This window comes from Pinus tabuliformis, chromosome 1_2 (assembly GCF_031772625.1).
Source record: "Pinus tabuliformis cultivar Carrire ecotype Pingquan chromosome 1_2, CPIR1, whole genome shotgun sequence".
Taxonomy (NCBI): Eukaryota; Viridiplantae; Streptophyta; class Pinopsida; order Pinales; family Pinaceae; genus Pinus; species Pinus tabuliformis.
Window position 1 is genome coordinate 302,227,367 of NC_142298.1, and position 21,853 is coordinate 302,249,219.

The following is a 21,853-nucleotide window of genomic DNA, read 5'->3' on the forward strand; positions in this document are numbered from 1 at the left end:
TAGCATCATCCTTTTGACTTTTGGCTATATCTTTTTTAAGTCTTTTGTTTTTCCCCTTCTCTTCATTGTAGGCTTCAATTAAACTTTGCATCTCTGCTTTGAGATCATCAGAAACATTTTCACAAGGTTTTACTTGCCCTCTCCAATGTGCTAGGTGTTTTTTGATTCTATGGATCCCCCCACCCTTAACTTTTTTCCCACAATAGTTGTAGACTTTTACCCCTTGTTCATTTAAATGACAGTGAACCCAAGCTGGATCATTCTTGTTTTTGGGGGCCATGGGGAAGAAAAGAAAAATCTGCATAGAAAACCCTATGGTTTTTAGAATTTTATGACATTTTTTTAGAGAAAAATAAAAGAGGAGTAGAAACAATGAAATACCTGGAGAAGATCTGTAAATTTTGAGAAGAGAAGAAGCTCCAACCAATATGAAAATACACTCTTTAATCAACTCCAAAATCTCCCTCACAAATTTTCCAACGAAATCTCTTAAAATAACCTTGCAAATTACAGTAATTTTTGAGAAAAAAATAGAAGAAAATAACAGCGACGATTTTTTTTCAAAAGTTGCAAATCTGAAAGTCTGAATTCTACATAAAAAAACTGAGGTTTTAAAATTTTAAGGGAAGAAAAAAAAAAAAGATTTTTGAAGAAAAATAAAACATTAATGGTTGAAAAAAATACTTTTAATTTCCCTCTTAATTTGCTAAAAAAAATCAGCTCTGGAGTAGCCCCTACAAATCTGCATAAAAACACTAGGGTTATTAATTTTTATGAGAAAAAAATAGTTGATTTTTGGAGAAAAATAGAACAAAAAAAAGGGCAGAAATTTCCTTGATTTACCCTCTAAATATTTTGGAGAAAATCAGCTCCAAAATTAGCTATGTAGCAACCCCAACAAAATAAAAATAAAAAATTTTCCACCAGCTGCAAACACCACTGAAGAAAACCCAAAGATCTCTGGGAAAAAATAAATCTTTGAAGTAGCTCAAAAATATTCCAACCCAACAGCTCTCCAAGACTCCAATCAACTCTTCAAATCTGCAAAAAATCCCCTTCAGAACAACCCTACAAAAAACTCTCCAAATTCTCTTCACCGAACTCAACTCAAGAATTGCAAGAGACTCGAATGAATAGTGTGAGGGGGTGTTTAAATAGTTTTTTTTTGGGGGGGTGGTAGATTAGGTTTAAAAAATAAATAAACCAATAAAAAAGATTGATTTTTTTCACTGCTTGGTCGCGCGACCGTGTGACCTGCGGACCGACGGAATTGGTTTCCGGTTCGGAGGGCCAATTCGGACCGATTTTGCCTCCAAACCGGTCAGACCGGCCGGTTTTACCGGAATTGGTTCGGTTCGTATGCTTAGATTATCAACACATCTCACACATGGGAAATGAGAAGAAATAAGAACAACAAAATTTTGTATTAACAGAAATCAAAATACAACTTCAAGAATATCCTCATCTTTCTGCTACGACTCAACTCGAGTAGAACAGGGATATTTATACAATATCTCAGTTTCTTGATTTAATCAAGGAATTAGGGGACAACCATTAGAATCTCTTGATTCACTCAACCAACATGGCAAACAAGCTTGAAGCAATTGAGTCAGAAATCTGTTGGATGAAGCAACTTCTTTGTATTTTCCTTCATTGGGCGCAAATGGTTGATTCTCTGACTAGGCAGTCGTTGAGAGATAGTGATGCATCCGGTGGCTGATTTGTGCTAAGTTGTTATAGTTGTCCACAAAGTTACAGTAGTTGCAGCATAAGGTGTTGCAGCCAATGTTATCAGAACCAAACTGTTGATTGAAACAGTAGACCCCTTGAATCGGGAACGGTGAGAACCAACTTGATACCGGCAAAAAAATTGGACCAAAAAATGTTTTACCAAAAATACATAAAATATTCAAATCCTAAAGAAAAACATATACATTCATGTGCATCCATATGAGTCCAAAATATTCATACACAACTATGCAAAGTTCTCATTTATATAGCATGTAAGGGTTCATATTAACCAAAATAGCATTGAGTGCAATCCACCTCACCAAAAATACATCAACAAACAGGCTCTAGATGCTCTCTAGCATCCAAAGAAAATCACGTTACAAAAAATACCTACATATCATCAAAATCATTGCCTTTATTGAGGTCTTTGTCTTTATTAACAACCTCTAAGCATTAAAATATCATAGAAAAAAACTTAAGATGTCAAGTCAAGATTTTGTTTGATTGATGGGTACATTTTTACTAAGGTCATGACCTAGGACTTCAAAAATCAATGCCACTAACATCAAGGTACATAGAGGGTTGGTGCTCTTGATTAAATGCTAGTTCCATACCCTCATACCCTTGTACATGAAAAAATCCAATGGAAACATTGCAATCCCCCCAAATTTGAAATCTGAAAAAACGATTAAGTCTACTAGATTTTGAATGGGATATAAAATTCTACTTTCTCCATATGAAATCCAATGAAGTCATAACCACTCTCAAACATCCCGAGTCAATTAATGGCAATGTTAAAAATTTAAGTAAAAGGATGAAAATGAAAGATAAAGGAGAATTTAATATTATCGTTAACAATAGTAGGGCCCTAGGCTTGAATATTATGTTGCTCCACTAAAAAAAAATTTCATTTAGAACGTCCGTGGTTCCATTACAGAACCGGTTGGTTCGGTTCCGATTCCAAACCTCGAACTGATTCGGTTTGGGGTTCAAACTAATTGGACCAGCCAGTTCTAATCCAGTTTCGATAACATTGGTTGTAGCAACGTAAGGGTGTTGCAACACCAATATGCTGGAGGTGAGCTAATGGTGTTGTTGCAATGCAGAGGTTTTGCAACAACACAAAGGAGTTGCAGCATTAACTCTTTCGTCCTTTGTTGATGCCTCCAGGAGTACCTGTTATGAGTCTTTCTGCAATATTTCTCATGCTTCCCTTGTTAGTTAGCATAAAAAAGGTGAATTCTTTCCTTAAGTGCATTGTTATGGGAAAAATGGATTATAATATGGAATGTGTATGGGAAAGAGGTATCTAAAAGGTGGTGAATGGTTGTCGAAGGGATGCAAATTTGGGTGCTTGTCAATTGCCACATAAATATAAAAAGAAAATTGACATATAAGTTGTCTAGTGATACATCACACCTCAATATTGTATTGTGCCCTGAGTTCTGACTCCTAAACCTCAAAATATTATAAAAAATTATAATAAATGTATCTCATCATCATAAGTCATCTTCAATGAAATCATATAAATAAACTATTGATTCCTTTTGCCCCTTTTACATGCAAAGATAATTGTTATTCCCTTAGAAGAAGCCCTTGGGACTGGTGCTAGACTCTAACACCCTCTAAAAGAAGAAGAAGAAGAAGCAAAACTCTAATGTCCTCTACTAGTGCAACTGCTAAGTCCAACTCCCTATGTCTACCACCCTGTCTATGTCTATAAAGGTGGTGGTATAGTCACAATGTCAATAGCAATCTCCTGTAAGGTGACTATTCTAGAACATCATCCTCTTGTAACCACTCAAGGGCCAACTCCATGATACCTCTTAGTCTCTACCCTCCATGCAATAGTGGTGTTAATCCCATTCAACGATATGGCCTCCACATCATGTTTTTTGAAATTGCTTCACCCACAACTAGAGATTGTAGTATAAGAAAAATGTGTCATTAAGGTGCTACAATTCTAACCTATATGAGAGCCATAAATTATAATGCATGAATAAGAGGGTAAGAGGACATAAATGATTATTTATAATGATTTTAAAATTCAATTTGAATTTTTTTCACCTATTGCACTTCTTGTGTGTTTTTTAAAACACACCCCAATTGTACTCACAACTTAAAGAGATGCATGTTGAGTTAAGCACTCAAATCACAAGTTGCAAATTACATTTTCTTTGTATGATAGCTTGTTCACCAAGCATCTACAAGTTGCAACAAATAAGAGAAACATATGAAAAGAAATTCAAATTTGAAACAAAGAAAGAAAAGACATTGAAATTTGAAACAAAATGAAGTTTACCTTGCATTTTGATCTTCCTATCTTGAGCAATGATGTCAAAGCCAAATGTTTCTACAGCCATCTTATACATTTCCATTTCATTATGCATCTTTTCAATTTCTTGTGAACTTGACACCATCCTCTGAACTCTAAACATGTGAGGAATATGTTCATAACTTTAGCATTCAATCTAAAATTACAAGAGTAAGAGAATGTAGGGTTGGGGTAGATCCCTATAGCATGAATGGGACGATCAACTGTTTTCTTCCATTACTTATCAATCACTTTCTATACCAATAATCATTACTCATCTCCCCTGTCCCCCTTGTCCTCGTTATAGTATTGAAGGCTTCTTATTCCCTATTTATGGCCTCATACAAGTAACCCATTGCAAGGTTGTTTCCATCAACCAAGTGAAGAACCTTAATCAAAGGTTCACTAATAGTACACACCTCCACTCCTATCCAAAAAATCACTTGGTATGACACTAGCTTATATATGGTCTGCCCCTCTGATTTAGTTCTAAATGAATCTTGCTACTCATTTGAAAGGAACATTCTCTTCACTTCCCATGTACTAGTCAAGAGAGACTGAAGATAAATGAGGCTAGTTGCAAAACATGTGATTGTATTTGTAGGATGCACCAACTCCCTATTACCTATGAATTCTCTCATTAAGCAAAGACAATATGCATGATTGTATGTAAATTTGGTAATGCTTCCAGCTGATTTAATGATATCCTTGATATAGATAATTTTGCTCATATCCTCTAAAATCAAATCAATGCAACGGGTGGTGCAAGGAGTCCAAACTAGGGATGGATACCTCAACATAAGCAACCTGCTACCACCAACATAATTAGTAGTGTTATCCATTATGTTTTAAACAACACTCTGTTGGTCTACCCTTCTGATGAGCCCATCAACAACTCTCATAATAATGCAACATATTTAACATGTGTGGATGCATCAACAAATTTAATAAACATTGTCCCCCTGGGACAATCAACCAAGAAATTGAGGGTCTTGTCATTTCCATTGGTTAAACTGTCTAACACCACTATGCATCTAGTAACTTCCTATGAATCCTTAAGCTACTCGAAAATGTGAGTGCGGTTGAGCTTTTCATTTTGAAGAACAGGCCCTCTCAACTCTTCATAGGTATGGGCCTTGTACCTTGGGACAACGACATCGTCATCAAACGGAGACTGGTAAAATGGGTTGTTCTTGAGAATGCCAGAAGGAATGTCACTCCATAGAAACATTTATGTGCAAGCTTGTTTGCTTCTTGCTTCTCCTTTATTTTGACCATTTTCCTAATAGGGGTTGTGCATCAAATGTGATTCTCATAACAAAGAAAGGTTAGTTCATTGAGGGCATTGTGGAAGGTGAGGTTGAGCAACAGCCCTCACTTCTAACAACCCTGAAATGTTTGTGGTTGCCTCAGATTTTGCAACTCTTCTTGCTTCAAGGTCGAGTCTCAAATCTTCCCTATCATCTTTATTTTTACACATGTTTTGAAGTGATTTTGGGGCAAATACAAATGATTTCCGGGGTTGAATTTGGACAAATTCCCACTTCATGCCCCATAATTTGTGCAAGATGGTATCTACACCAGCTGACACCTCTTGTCATTTCCTTCCTACACAACTTGCAACATAGATTTTGTCAATTACTAGGCTCAATGAACTCACCATATCCCCACAATCGGTCCAAAGCCTTCAGCATTTTCATATGGAAAACATTAAATCTAAGGCAAACAAGAAAATGGAAATCAACGCATAAGACTGCTGCAAACAAAAGAAGCAGACCAGAAAAGAATGGTATATCTCCCATTAAAATTGTCATGAAGAACAAACAAAAACTTCTTAAATTGTTACAAATGCCTGCAAATATGGTTATAGTTGATGAGAATCAATTCTCGCTCCACATTAAATGGTTGATGACAAACTAAAACAGTCTACTACCACTGATTAGCTCGATGAAAAATGGCGGATACCTCCTTCCCTTTCAAAGTCCTTCAATTCTTTTGAAAAATGAGTTTAAAAAAATAGATTTATGGCTTTATAACTGGCCTGTGCATGTTTGGTTGGGGAGGAGACCAATTTTTTTTTATCGACTTGCAAATATTTTGTGAACATCTTGATAATTTTTTGGAATGTATTGTGATAACATCACTGGAGGAAAAAATCACATTTTTTTCTTAGCAATATCATTAATGCCTTGACAATGTCGCAACATATCTCTGATTTTTGCAACACGAGTAATTATTCTAATATTTGAAGGGCTTTCACTGCTTGACCGTGATGCTTGTGTATATGCAAACAAAGCACGAGCTTTGTAATTAGCAATGTTTTAGTAGCACTCGCTTTCTGGTAATAGTAAAATTATTCTGGAGGAGTACTGCCATTAAATTGCAATTAGTTTATTATTTGGAGCATATAATTGCTCACTACAATTTTCCATCTGTAATAGAATGAGGTAACTATCCATATCCTTCACCACATATCCAAATATTGCACATATTCTATTGTTTCTGCCTTTTAGGAATTGTCATTGTATTAATTTTTCTCTTCATGTGATAAGCCACAAACCCTAGCAACATTGTGGCAGAAAATTAGAAAGAGGCAAATAAGATCAAATACCAAATAATTTGTGGAATCACACACCACCTGTTATTCATATGTCTTATTTATAAGTTTACAAAAATGGTGATTAGAGTTGATCGCGTCAACAATCTCACTAACCAAGTGGACTATGTCCAAAGATACTTTCACATTTTTCTTCCATAATATATTCATATAATGCATATCTACATCTAAAGAGGGGTTGATGAGCATATTGTGGCATATCGGTGGCTCCCTCTTTAGTGAGAACATGTGCCATATTCCTCCTTTAGGAACACCAAACGATTTAAGTTTAATGGCAGGTTTGCTGCTAGACAAAAGATGGCACATGGTTGTGAGGGAAAATGGTGCAAGCTAGAATGGTCGAATAAGGGCAGAAGGTAGAGAATACAAGGTGGTGCCTTGCTAGTGTGAGGAGGGGTTGGCAAGGTCCCACCATGCATGCCAACAGTCAAAAGAGCATGAGGAACTCGAAGATGCTCCATCTCAAGGAACAATTTATCACTGTCACGTTGTCAAACCATCCAAGAGCCTGGTGGTATCATGAGAAGGAATGCTATCTAGTTGCAACAGGTGTACAGTTCTATGAAAGAAGCACCAAATGCTAAGAATCCACCTATGTGGATGGAGAAAACAGGTTACATGTACCAAGCCAACACAGGAATGTTTGTGTTCACTAAATCAACATAGCTTTAACACCAACGAGATTATTGATTTTGACCAAAATGATAGATGAGTTCACTCTCAAAGAAGTGCCAGAATCATCTAGAACATTACAACCCTCAGTGCTGTAACCTGGTTTTTTACTTGCAATAAGTAGTCTGCCCATGTTGCATGGCCAAAAGATCCAACATGTAACAAAAACAAATGTGTGTGCATCTGTAAAGAGCTTTGGATCAACACTGCCAACTACATTTGTTCTGCCTCCCTGGTTATCTCCCTGGCAATGCAACCAAATAGAAAAAAAAGGAGTGGCTACCATGGGCTGGATGTACCGTGTTAGACTAGAATGGCACAAGAATTTTAACGGTAATGTGCTGAAATCGTGGTCCCAAAATACTATCAAGCATGGCAGCTAAGAAGGTTGTATCAAGTTCTTGGGTAGCTTCGGCAAAAACTTGAGTGTGCACGACAGAAAATCGAAATTTGCTCCAGATTTGTACTCAGGGAACCAGACATTGAGTCAGATCCATATGGAATTGCAAATGATTTTCCATTTTGAATGTTCTTGAATTGTTAGCATTAAACTGCATATTAAAAGAAAATGAGGATGGATTCCCAGCTCTAGGGCAAGTAGGAGGCCAAAACCATAAAAAGTTGAGTCACGGACTCGAGAGTACCAAAATAGTAGTGAGTGAAATCCATGGACGTGACACTAAAGTAGAAGAGATGTGAATATCAGAAGCAAATGATTTTCCATTTTGGATGTTCTTGAATTGTTTGCATTAAACAGCATATGAAAAGAACATGAGAATGGATTGCCGGTTTAGTATAATCCCACCTCTAGGTCAAGTAGGAGGCCAAATCAATAAAAGGTTGAGTCACAGGCTCGAGAGTACCATAGACAGTAGTGAGTGAATTCCATGAACATGACACTAAAGTAGAAGAGATGTCAATACTAGAAGCAACAAGCAAGCAACCAATAATTATGGTATGCACATAGTTTGCAATGGCACTGAGAAAAGCACCTGCCACCAATTATAAGATGTATAGCATCAAGTTGAAATGTTCCCTTCCTACCAAGGTCAGCAGGCAATGCATATCTAGTAAATGATCCAACAGTTGCATTTGAAGTGTTGCGCTAACAACCCAGTTGTGCAAAACAATATTGTTGGCCAAGTCAAGATCTACCACAAGAGATTCAAGTGCTTTAGGTACTATACCCACATGATAATCAAGCAAAATAGCATCTCTGGACTAGATGATAATTGGTTGTTTACAAAGTATGTAGGGTGTATTAGGGGTATGCCTGGATGAGTTTCTTCAGAAACAATGCAATGACCAGCTAGGCAAAGATGATTCGGGTCACTTCCTGATGAGAAAGAATAATCTGATGCTACTTTCTGCAGTGAGAGGATGAAGTGAAGCAGCCAATCTATCTTGCGAGGTAGGATCAATTGCATAAATAATAATATCAACAACAATTGAAATAGGCAACTGATCAAGCAAATGAAGAAATGGATTGTGTACATTATCCTGTAAGGTGTCTCCCTCAGTTGATCCAAGAGCTAATGATTATGTTGCCTTTTCACCAAACTGTTGTGGTATATCTTCAAATGTTACTGATTGCTTGGAGCATGTCTCTAATGATCAGGCTTCAATTGAAAAGAAACCAGGGGAAGCAAAGTCCTTGTGCATGTAAAACTTTCAAAAGGACCACTACTGGGTCCAAGAATTTCACGAATATTGGCAAGTGAGGATGAAATTACAGAAGGGTGACCAAAGGGACCAATATAGATGAAGGGCGGCGGTGGAGGATGGGTAGCAAGCAAGGAGGGTACACTGGGAGGTGGTGGATACAACACTTGGGAAGCAAGGGTGTGAGCACAAAATTTTCTGAGTGTTTTGGTAGGGAAGTTGTCAATGCTTCGGCCTCTCTGCATCAAGTGGAAGAGGAGGCAAATACTAGGACAATGGAGGAAGTGATGCAATATTATCATTTGAGATCCCAACAGCAGCAGAACTGGTCTTGGGACGACGATGAGGGGGCATCTATTTGGACTCTGCAGTTGATGAAGCTATGGTGGAATTGTCAGGGGGGGGATTTCTAAGGACTAGTGGGAAGTGCGGTGATTTGGAGCATTGACACTGAAAGCTGGAGCCCTGTATATGTCCACTGATCTGGGGAAAATATAATAATGTTCGCAGAAGAGAAGTGCAATGAGGGGAAATCAGGAACGAGGATCTCAAAGATACTCATGAAATGCAGGAGGATCTCTTGAACCTTGTGGAGATTAGTGAGAAGGAAAACCTTATGAAGCTGGGTGAAACGCTGGGTAGATTATGGAGTGGAGTTGCAAAGAGTGACTAGCTGTACATTGGGCAAGTAACCAAGCCAAGGGGAGGGTACAACAGGCAAAGCAGTGGAATGGATCCACGGCTTGAGACAAAAAACTGTTGTGAATGACAGTGATGTGTGGCTACTGCTGCAAATGGGGGGGATTATGAATGTGTATGGAGTCGAATGAAAAGATAGGCTCAAATATGTCCATGCCCAACAACAAGAACTTGGAGTTCACCAAATAATAAGGTTCCAAAATACCTTGAAGCGGAGAAGCTACATGCCATAGGGTGAGGGATTGTGAGGCTTTTCCTTGGTTATATACTAAGAAATATGGTGGTGATTGTTGTGTTAATATTGAATTGTTGTGATTGTAAGCCATCAAAATGGAGATACAGTAGGTTATTATAATTCTTGAGATAATGGATGGAATTGGGGTTGTAGACATGGCCATGGTAGAATTTATGGTTGCTTTGGTGATGGTAGAGGCTTTGACAGTGGCGTAGAACAAGATAATGACAATTATAATGACTTTGGAATGGGCAGCCAGGATCCTTCTCTCTGAGACAGAGGTTGTAATAGGTGTAGATACAAGGGTAATGCGTACTATGATGATGAAAATTTCATTGACCATGGTATGAGTGCTCGTGATTCTACTCCACGAGGAATGGCTGGTTGAGATAGGGACAGTTTTCGTACAAATTTGTGCTGGAGGGTCCAGAAGGATTGTTATCAGAGGGACTAAGCAGATTCAGTGTTGTTTTATTATGCGTGCACAACTGAGGAAGATAAGAATGGGATTGGAGTGTTGAGCAACCCCATCAAGTGGATCGTAGATGCAAGCACTGTTGTTCTTTGGTGGACACCACGAATCTGCTGAGTTCGAGTGATTGGGAAAGGCAGTTAATGGAGAAGCTGCCGCTGAAAAGTGTTGTTAGGGTGGAGGTTAGGACCTCAAAAGAACCTAGAGGTAATAATATAGAAGATTTTGGGTAGCAATTCAAGCCAAAAGGAACCAGAACCTGGGTTAACGCGTGACCCGAAAGTAAAACCTGGAGCTGACATCAAAGAGGATTCTGGGTGGGTGTTTAAGCCAAAGGAACCAGAACCTGGAGTAAAGGCACCAAAGTGGTGCAGAGATCCTCAAAGAAAGAACCTCGTTGCTGGAGAGTAAAAGCCCGGGCGGACCAAGAAAAACCAAAACTCTGCAACAATTGAGAGCTTGATCAAAAATTTTGATACCAAATGATAAGCATAAACCCTAACTACATTGTAGTGGAGAAGTAGGAGGTGGCCAATAAGTACAAACACCAATTACCAAATGCTAAGCATAAACCCTAACTACATTGTGGTGGAGAAGTAGGAGGCGACCAATAAGAACAAACACCAATTAATCGCTAGAATCACACATGCCTTCTTTTATCCACAAATCTTATTTACAAGTTAACAAAAATGGTAATTATATTTGACCATGTCAACAAGCTAACCAACCAAGTGGACTGTGTCCAAAGATACTCGCTTTCTTCTTCATATAGACCGAGTGGTTGAGGTCTTGAGGTGGGCTGTTAACTCCCTCATCACATGTGTTCGATTCCGCGAAATGACATGCTTAGCCTGTATTGATTAGGCTCAAGGAGTAGGCAGCCCAGGAAGTTTTCACTCCAGCCGTGGTCAATACCTGACATTTCGGCTCTTGCTTAGTCATTGGGTCATTACTGTAAAAAAAATGCATTTAATACCTATCTACGTGGACAATGACCATATTGTGGCACATCAGCGTCCCAAAGCCTGATTTTAGAGTACAAAATATGTCTTGCTGGGATTTTTTTTTGTGCACATGGCAAGAACAATGCTTTTATATAGGATGATGACAGTAGGATCCACGGTGTAGTAGAAAGTCCTGAAAGTGGGAAATATAGCATTGTTGACCTTGGAACTCTGCAATGTAGATTGTGCATGTAAGTTTTCATATAGAGAAGGTAGTCTTCACATCATGAACTACTGTTTTAGCCCATAAAAGCTTGAATGGGCAAATCTCAGAGTCTATGGGTTTCTTCTACTTCATTTTGTATCATATATTAAAAGCTTAAATGGGCAATTCTCTAAAGTTTTGGATTTCTGCTGCTACACTTTTTATGTATCGAATTACATATTATTTGATTACGATGGTTAGTGTCATATGCTTCTTTTTTTCTTTCTTGGACTGCTAAATTACATGGTTTACACTGTACAGTGGCCCATTCCTTTTTAAATATTCAATATATTAGGATGTATCTAACATTTTATTATTCATATGTTTTGATTTAGACCTGGGTATGTTACAAAGAGTCCACTTGGATTGGTGCACTTACTTGGACAGTATTGTTGATTTGTTTCGGAAGGTATGTATTGATTTCCATTTTTAAGAGAAGGCTCTTTACTTGAATCCTCATAATGTCAAGCAGGACCTGCCTTCATGTTTGAACTGTAAACGAGAATGGATACATTCTAAAAGACTTTTTTGGTGCAGCATGACGGCTTGTTGGTATATTGCTATTCAGCTATTCAAAATCTCAACTCGGGATCCATTATACTTCGTTTTATTAAAGGAACGCCATTCTAGGTAGGGTACCACTTTTCTTCACATACAACTATTGGTATATCTCTTATACAACTTTATGAAATTGTTACTGCAAGAACATTTTCCTTGTGTTTTATTAGTTGCCTGGACGCTAAAATGGAACAATCAATCGCTTCTTTGGCAGGAAAGGTGGTTGAGCTCCCAGATTTCAGATCCTTGTGAAATATCTTAATTTCTGTGGAGTCACAAGCTACAAATTTTACCATGGGACAGTGTTGGTTCACCTATACCAACTTGAGGTTTTCAATGTTTCTTTCACCGCTCTACAACATGAGAATGTTTCGCTGGATTTTAACAAGAGGATCTGATATTCCGCGAACAGCTTGAGTCAATGAATACAGTAGATTACGTTCCCCAAGTTTATTTGACCCAATTTGAATTTCAAGTTTACGGATAATTCGTTTATGAAATTCGAATACAATTAGCTAGTGAATGAAATTTTATTTTATCTGTTTTCCTAAATTTTCTGTTGTCTTTGCACTTAATGGTGAGTTTAATGCTTTATTTGTTCACTGCTGATTTGAACGCAAACATGGTGATGATTCTATCCTATATCCTATCTTTTTTGCAAATCACTTGTTACCACAAAGTATTTTACCTGGCATGACAAATTAATAGTTAATGCAAGCTAGGTTGTATAGGCACGAGGGGATCTGGTTACACCGAGTATGACTGCATGGTACTCGATATTGAATTCCAAGAGTATATATATATTTGACGATTTGTTCAAGGAAATGGTATGAATGGTAATATATATATTAGTCGACTTATACCAGATTAGAATGGAAGATTTTAAGGCAAACTTCACTTTTGAATTAGAATTGAAGATTTTAAGGAAAACTTTAATTTTGAATTTATTGAACCAATCTATTGAGCTTTATAGGGTTACTTTAATAAGTTTAAATAGAATATTTCAAAATGGAGTTTGTGGTAAAATCTATGATTCTAGTTCACTGAGCTTTGAGCATGGTTGGATTATCATAATTGTAGTTGATGGTTAAATTAACTTCCATTTTCTAGAGAAAAAAGGGGATTCTACAAGGTTTTTCTTCAAAAAATCAATATATAGTTGGAATACATTTGATAGAACACCTTGCAATGCAAGTAAAATATATAGATGTAATTTCATGATGATCAAAATAAATTTTATGCACTTCTACATAATTAGTATCTTTATTGAGTTTTTAATAAATATTTATTATTAATCATTATTAATGAAATTAAAATATTAAAGATTGTGTTTAGAATCCATTTAACTTTGCATGTATAGTTACAATGAAAGTATGTGATCGAAGGATTTTTTAACCTTGAAAAAGAATCTTGTGCCAATATGAAATATACATGTTAAAAAAAAAGAATCTCACCACAATACGAAGTATATTGGTTAAAGCATTCGATTAATAGTTATTGACATCAACTTCTTTGAAAACCAAAACTTGACATAATTGTGTAAAATAGACTTTATCATGAAGGACTAGGCAAATCAAAAGTCATAAGTGGCACTAACTTGGCCTACTTGGTGGGTTTAAATTATAAATATACCTACTTTTCAAAACATTGGATTCAATCATCATCTCATATATGTGATATGTGATTAGGACATTAAGAAAATAAAATAAAAATATAACCATCGATTGCTTTCAAAATGAGGTTTTTAAAAGAACAAATCCATGTAAAGTAACGTCATTAATTATAAACTAGCACAATCAATCTACTCTACTTAGGTGGCGAGGACAAAATTTCTTAATCTAACACTCGAGATGATATGAAATTTTTTTAATGAAAGAAGTTTTGTCACTAAATTTCACCTATGAAGTTATATTGATTTGACTTTTACATGATAATAAGAAGAATACAACAACTAATCTAAAAAGAAATACATAATGTTAAAGAGTCGCTTCCTTTCTATTTAGTGAATTCTTCTCCCTTTCAAAGTGAAAGGAGATGGCACTAACAAGCTATTTAGGTAGAAGTATCAAGTCACAACTTAGTTAACCTTACATAATCATATGAGCCCTTTATTTCAATTACAAAAATATTTTGAACAAATTGTATTGATTATTTAAATGCATATGTGACTTCATTATAAAAATACAATAATAAACATAGAGTCACACAAAATACATGACTTTTAAGAAACCCATCAAATGATCGCATTGAATATACAATGGGCATCAAAATGTGTTTGACATGGAAAACATTTATAAAATGAAGGCAAAATAGGGGCGAAGATTGCAATCATTACTTTTTCTTGTTTGAGTTAGTCAATCCTCAACAAACAACGTCAAGCCTCTTTCAAATTAAGTCTTTGTGAAGAGGAAGTTGAAATATTACTTTGTCACTTTTTAAGTTGTTGTTTTAAATAAGCTATTGGTAAAGATTACAATGATCATGAGGGGATGTAAATTTTTCATTGAGGTGGTTTACAATAATATTCCTTTCCTCAAACGCTCCCATTTCTTTGATATCTTTGAACAATCTTCATGTAAGATCCAAAATATGTCCTCCTCTTTTCTTTTCCTTAAACATATGACGGTCTAAATTCATCCACCAAATAACAAACCCATCATTAATTCCTCTCCATCTTGTTGGAACCTCGAGACATCTCTTTTCACCCGTGAAGATCATGGAGAATAATGGCATCATCAATGGGAAAACTTGAAAAATCATTCCAAGTTAAGCAAATCCAAATTATTTCATCTTTTCCACAAACAAGGTGACTTTATCAACGACATAAGGATGGAAAAAACTAGTATATTATTCCATCGTCTTTTCATAGCACGTTGATTTTGGATTTGGAAACATATTTTACTTCACCCAAAGATTGTGATCTTTGGTTTGTCCCATAAATTCCATACATGTTGAACTTTACCTAGATGAGATAACCATGTACCAATAATCTTGAAGAAAGGCTTGTGAGTTTTCAAACATCAATGTTTGTTTAAACATGTTTTACTCAAATGGTTTGCCTAAATTGTTCCTCTAACTTAACATGTTTCTTTTTATCTTCATATCATAACTTCTTATTATTCATAAGAGATAACAACCATCAATATGTGGATCCCAAGAGAAAATATGGATTGATAGTAGATGTCTTTGGCATAGAAGAATCTAATAATGAATAACTCTGTGAGAAGATGTCTATTTGCTTTACATGCTCTCTCCCAAATTGCTTAGTGTTTTGATGGAATTGCCCAGTTCTAGCTCATTTGATTAGAGAGATCACAATTTCAGTGAAACACATATTTCTCAATATAACATAAATTCTTGATGGATGTATGCAATCAACCATCCCTTTGTTCTATTTCAATTTTTTTTGCCAAAATTGTATTTTCTTAACATTTTGGAGTATCTTCTAATTCAATTGTTGGAATCTTATTACTTTATTCAAATGATATGAAAAAGAGTTATTTCGTAGCCTTTTATTACTTTGGATTTTTCAACGCCGCACTAAGTTGTTTGGTGAGCATAGGTAATTCTAAAATCATGCAATTCAACTTCTTTTTCATAGAGAACCTTTTGCATCTAGGTTCATATTATTTGATCTACAATTCTATTTCTCAAATTATCCTCCATGGTTTATTTTGTAGTTTTCTTCTTCAATTATGAACTATAATCCTCTCGCCACCTCAATAATCCTATTTTATCCATGTGTCTTTGAGTCTTGAATGTGAAATTGTCAATTTCTTCCTACATGTCTTGGAAATAATAGGATTTTCTTCAATTTCATCTGTCACCTACTCATGGAAATCCTTCAGAAAGTGTATTGACCTCTAGATGTACTCATTGGTCAATCTCTTTGGTAAGGAATTCAAGTCAATAAATTCCTTGTGTCAATTTGGAAGTTTCATTAGGGTAATTTTTATGCATGCCATTCAAGATTTTTAAAGCAAGGTATTATTTTAATATATTCCAAACTTTGTGTCTACATTGAATTACTTGTTTCTTCAATTTAGTTACTACAAATAATTTCATTCAATCCATCAATGTGAGTAGGAGTTGTTCTCCAAATTTTATTTTTGACTCTAGATGAATCTTGTTCTTGAGATCAACCGTCTATTGTCAAACAACATTCACCAATGTCAATTGCTTCATGCATTTCCAATTCTTGTTGTGAAATTGGTTTCAAATACTAGCTCATTTTCATGCACACCATATTCTTCATTGATTTGCAATACTAATATAGGTTCAATCTCTAGTTCTGGCCTCCATGAATTGAAGAATTATCCTTTTTCGTTCTTTTCCAAACTAAATGAGGCGGAAAAAGGAATGGCAAAAGTGAGTGATAGGGTTTTCATTAATATAATAAAACACTTAAAAATTTGGGGTGCCATACTTCATTTACAATTGTCTAGACCCATTTCATCAAGTTCTTATCAATACTATTGTGAAGATAGATCCTCATTATTTTGCATTGCCTCCAGGAAGCTTGTGAATCTCAAGTGTGGAACAAATAACTATGATGATGCCTTGTAAGAAAGAGGTACTAGGTCATAATGATGATACCCTCTTTCCAAGATGTTTGAAACATTTCTATAAAAAAACATGCTTGCAATAAAATCCATCAATTGCTTGTTTTTTAAACAAGTGCATGCACTATAATTTAAATTCACCATTTTCTCCTTTCCTTGCTCCAATGGAGTCCATCCAAAAAAAATCTAATGCCTACAACAATACTTTAACAATGGCTAGGATGATAGTACCAACAACGGTCATTTGGCCACCTCTGTAATTTTCACAAATTGTGAGATCTTCTCAAGACATTATCAAATGCTTAGATACACAAATTCACAAACCAAACTCTCTTCACAATTCACTTAGTTCTAGGCATTAACCTACAAATGTCTTGGTTTAATTAGAGTTGAAAGTTGTGAGAATTGCTATTAAAGGTTGTTCTTAGTAGAAAACCCCAGGGCTACAAAATACATAGGGTATAGTTTGGATTAGTGAAGGATTATGTTTGCAAAGGGGAAAAGGGTTGTGAGGTGTCACACCAATAATAATGTTATGTGCATTGAAATGCAATGGATTCATAATGAGTCATGTAAAGAACTATAATGAGAACATGCAAAAGAAATAATTGAATATGGGTGCATATGAAAACAAATATGGGCAAGATTATCACAAGATATCACCATAACCAAACCAAAAAAAATTAAAGCTATTTAGGAACAACTGTGGGCCTTGGAATAATAGCGAGAATGCTACCCTTCCTCAACTTACTACTTCAATTATCAACCCAATGTTTGTATAAACTTTCAAGATGTTGTGCATTGTATATGCAAACACACCTATCTTCTTTCTCATGCACCTATTTAATGCTTCATACACCTATATATTGGTTGGGGCCTGTGATATACTATGTTTTATTATGAGTACCTCAATAAGAGGAAATCCATTAAACAAGGAAAACAATCTATGATTGTAACATGAAAGTTGAAAATTAGACTAAGCTAAGGATGTTATAAATCAATTGACAACTATCTAAGGAAATAAACAACTTAAAGGAAAATGTAAGAAAAGTACTTGTTAATTGATCTATTGCATAAGGAACACTGAAAATAGAGTAATTGCATAAAATAGAGTAATTATTGAATTGAGATTTAAGCTATTGCAAAAATAATCATTACTTCTAACTATTCTTCTAATCACTTACAAAGCACCATAACCCAATACCACCATTATGACACCTAAAAGGCATCAATCATGATACCATAATTATGACACCTAAAAGGCATAGAAAAATGAGTGAAAATACAATAAAGAGTGAAATTGAGTTGTTCTATAGGAACTATAATAGTCCTGAAGGAAAACCTACATGACTATAGGCGAGTATCAAAAGAATATGTACAACTTACTATTCTTCCTAAAACTAATACAACATGACCTATGATAAGAAAAACATGATTAGCATGCTAGGACGAGGTTTTAACACCAATAAAAAATCCAAAAAATCTTCAATTGAACTATAATTGCTTGCAAAAAACAAGGTGAAACTATAATTAATTCACATAAATGTATCGAAGCATTATAGTTATTGTAAAATAGTAAAAGACTAAGTATAATCTAAAAGATGTGAAAAACAAAGATACATAAGGGTGATTAATGAGCGGACCCTAACCAAGTAGCACAAGGATCCTTAAAGAAAAATAATGAGAAAATACATGGAAATTCCTATTGATTCATCAAAACATAATACAACATTGGAGCAGTGCTCCATGTTCTTATAGGTTTGTAAGAAAAATAACAAGTTACAAAGCGATTCTAGCCCAATTCAAACTTTTTCATGGTTATCCCCTAAGTTCTATTTATGCTACTATGTACTATGAGCTAAGCCCTTCAATCAAGGAGGGATTGTAGGGCCTTTCTCCCCAAGGTTTCTTGGATTGGAATGATCATACTTGATGGTTGTCTTTTCGTTCCCTAGAGTTCGAGTTTGACGAGAGGAGATGTACAATTCTCCTTAATGCTTCGTAGCGAGTTGGAGGTATGTGAGGAGACGTGATCCTCATTTTTCTCAAAATGTTGGGGCATAGGATCCCTTGTGTTTCAACCTCCCACATTCGAATGCAAATATTACCAAAAAAACAAGGATAACCTTAACTGTAGAACCTATATAATCAACAATTTCAATCAACTCATAATTAACTGCAAAAACCCATATTTTATATTAAGCAATGTCAAAAGATATGTCTCATGGGTACAACAAGGGTCAACAAGTGTCATTGTTGAGCCTCTAGGATAAACAATATGGAGGCCCATCAAGAAAAAGTAGATAAATTTAGAAACATTTTTTTTTGTGGGCACAAGGAGAGCCAAGCTTGTGGTTATTTGATTTTGAGATCAAAGTTTTCTCATAATATTTTATTTTATTTTGGTGACAATAAGACACAACAAAAATATGATTGATATCGGCTGATCACATAATTATTCTAGGAATTATTACACAAATAATTATGGGTAGATGAGATAGCTTATCAATGCTTTCAAGTGCAATGCCCCAATTTTGGCTCCCTAACTAAATACAATGGTCATGAATAGCATTGCATATGCTTACCTTTTAATTGTTGAGATAATTGAGCATTGTTTGGTGAAGGTCCCATTATTTGATTCTATTGCTTAAAAGGGTACTACATTGTTCATACCTTTTTGGATTTACCATGTAGGATTTTTTGGTAGTTAACATTTTGTGTAACTTATTATGCCTTATCTTGATAACTATGAGAAAGAAAGAAATAAAGAAAATTAATACGGATTCGAATATGAAATTGACCTTTTGTCTAAATCCATAGATTTAAGGATAGGTCTCCAATTATTGCCTTATCTTATCCATATTCCTTATTGAAGTTATTGGGAATATTTCAATTTTTTTATGCTTCCCAAACTTGTGTATTTTACGGATGCTCAACTTTAGCAATCACCCTTTTGTTCTCTATATAAATGTGATGTTTTTTGCGTGATTTGTGAGGGCAAGTTTTCCAATCATGTTATGTTGGATATCAACACTTTGTTGCTTTGATCTAGTCTAGATATATTATCCAATTTATCTTATATACGTTTGACTACAAGAACAATGAACCTCATAAATTCCTTGGGAGATGAGGGATTATTGTGAGTCTTTGTTGGAGCTTGAGAGTGATGGTGTAACATGGAATCCCATAAATGCCTTGGGGGAGGAGGGATTTTTATGGATATTTGTTGAATTTGATAAGGTTTCTAAGGGCATTTGGAGGTGGTGAATTTTTTATATTTTTTCCTTTTTTTTCCCAACTACGGAAGTTTTGTTAGTAACGTCTTGGTCGAAGGGTGTTAGGTCCATATATTACTAGTGATTCCCCCATTACTATTGTCATTGTAGCCCTTATTGTTATTGTTGTGCCCCTATTGTCCCCATATTGTTATTATTGTGCCCCATAGAAGCCCGCTATTGTTATTTTGTGCCTTATATTATTATTGTTATGTCGGCTTTGGTTATATTGTGACCCCTTAGACTCCTATATATATAAAGGAGGTTTTGTCATTTGTATCATCCAAGAATTGTTCATTTGTGTAATGTAAAGGAGGTTGCCCCCTCGAAGAGGCTAATTTATAAGTTGTTGATCTACCTTTTCTATCTTTTTGTGAGCTAGTTTCATAACAAAGGGAATGGTGATAAACGAGTGATGGGTGTGGAGAATGGTTTCTTATCCCAGGATTGGGTAGAGTAGTGATGAGTGGCCTTGCAAAGGACTTGAATATTTAGGGTGGTAATCATTATTGTGAAAGGTGGTAGGGAGATGATATCTTTCTTGTATCAAGTGGTTTTTTTCTAATAATTTGACTACTCTATTTGAGGGTGTAATTAGTAACATAAAGCTTTGAGTGGGATGATGATATGATGTATATGGAGATATTATATGTATATTTCTCTTTAGGCTCAATATGAGATTGTATCTTCAAGCTTCTTTGAGATCAATATGTGAAGGAAAATAAGGTTATTTCTTTACTCTATGTCCATGGTAAATTTAATTCGTTTAAATTGTATATTGATATGGTTGAGGAACCTTTCAAGCTCATCCTTCCCATATGACCAATTGAAAAAGGCATCATTAACAAAATTTAACCTTGTATTTGTTTAATAGAGAAAGAATTAACATTAAGAGTGTGATCATTGTTAACAATGGTGAGCCCATCACAATAACCTATGTTTGCTCATAAATTACCCTTATAAAGGTAAAGAAAGTCAATTGAATGCCTATTCTTACCAACATAGTTTTATCATAGTCCAATTCAAGAATAAATTTTTTTGATTCATTAATAAGTTTTTTTGGTGAATAACAAGTCAATGTCAAAGATAGCAAGAAAGTTATTGTCATTGAACATGAGATCTTTTAGTATGCCAACAAATGGTCTCAAAGAAAGTCTTCCTTATGGAATTTTGCAACTATGTATTACCTAGGACTACATGAATATATTAGGAATCAATTCCTAATATTTAGATCAAGTAATGTCGCATCAATATACTCCATAATTTTTTGTATGATGGTGTAAATGGAAATATGTTCAATACTTCTATAGCATCGAGATACAAGAATACCTTGCCTCTTCAAGTCATACTCAATGCTATTCAAAACAAAGGAGGTGTTTCCTATATTTTCCCTTATAACCATGATATCATTATTCTTATTCAAGGTAATAGGAGCTTCAATTCATGTTTTGCGGTACCCAGTGTCAAAGGGACAACATTGAAAAGATCATTGATGTTTCTTTTATGATTTCTTTCAATATGGTGGCTTTGTAGCCCTCCATCTTTATGCAGGCTCCTAAATTTGTCGATAGCATTCAGTTTTTTCCATATTCAAATTTGATTGTAAAGATTCATGGAATATTCACCAGTAGTTCATGGTGTTACTTCATGTTTGCTTCTCTTCATAGTAAGGAAAGAATCATTCACATTCACAAAATGCTCATTTATGAGATGACCACCATTAGGCTTATGAAGAGGAATACCTATGATTAGGTTGTGTGTTATTATGTTGTGGATAAGATATACAAGACCTTCTATAACCAATACATAATGGGTGGGGGCCAATAAGCAACCTTTCCAAATGAACC

General features: G+C 35.3%; 1 protein-coding gene across 2 annotated transcripts in view; it reads left to right on the top strand.

Moving 5' to 3' along the window:
• LOC149205549 (uncharacterized) overlaps positions 1 to 12,496 on the top strand; it is an 84,230-nt gene extending 71,734 nt beyond the window's left edge. The window contains exons 3-5 of one of the 2 annotated variants that reach the window (XM_089395102.1): positions 11,947 to 12,020; positions 12,149 to 12,241; positions 12,389 to 12,489. In XM_089395102.1, coding sequence (XP_089251228.1) covers positions 11,947 to 12,020; positions 12,149 to 12,241; positions 12,389 to 12,431 — 210 coding nt within the window. In that variant the 3' untranslated portion in view covers positions 12,432 to 12,489. Of the gene's footprint in view, positions 1 to 11,946; positions 12,021 to 12,148; positions 12,242 to 12,383 lie in introns of both variants that reach the window. The other variant, XM_089395103.1, reaches the window with a different exon arrangement.
• Positions 12,497 to 21,853: the final 9,357 nt, after the last annotated feature.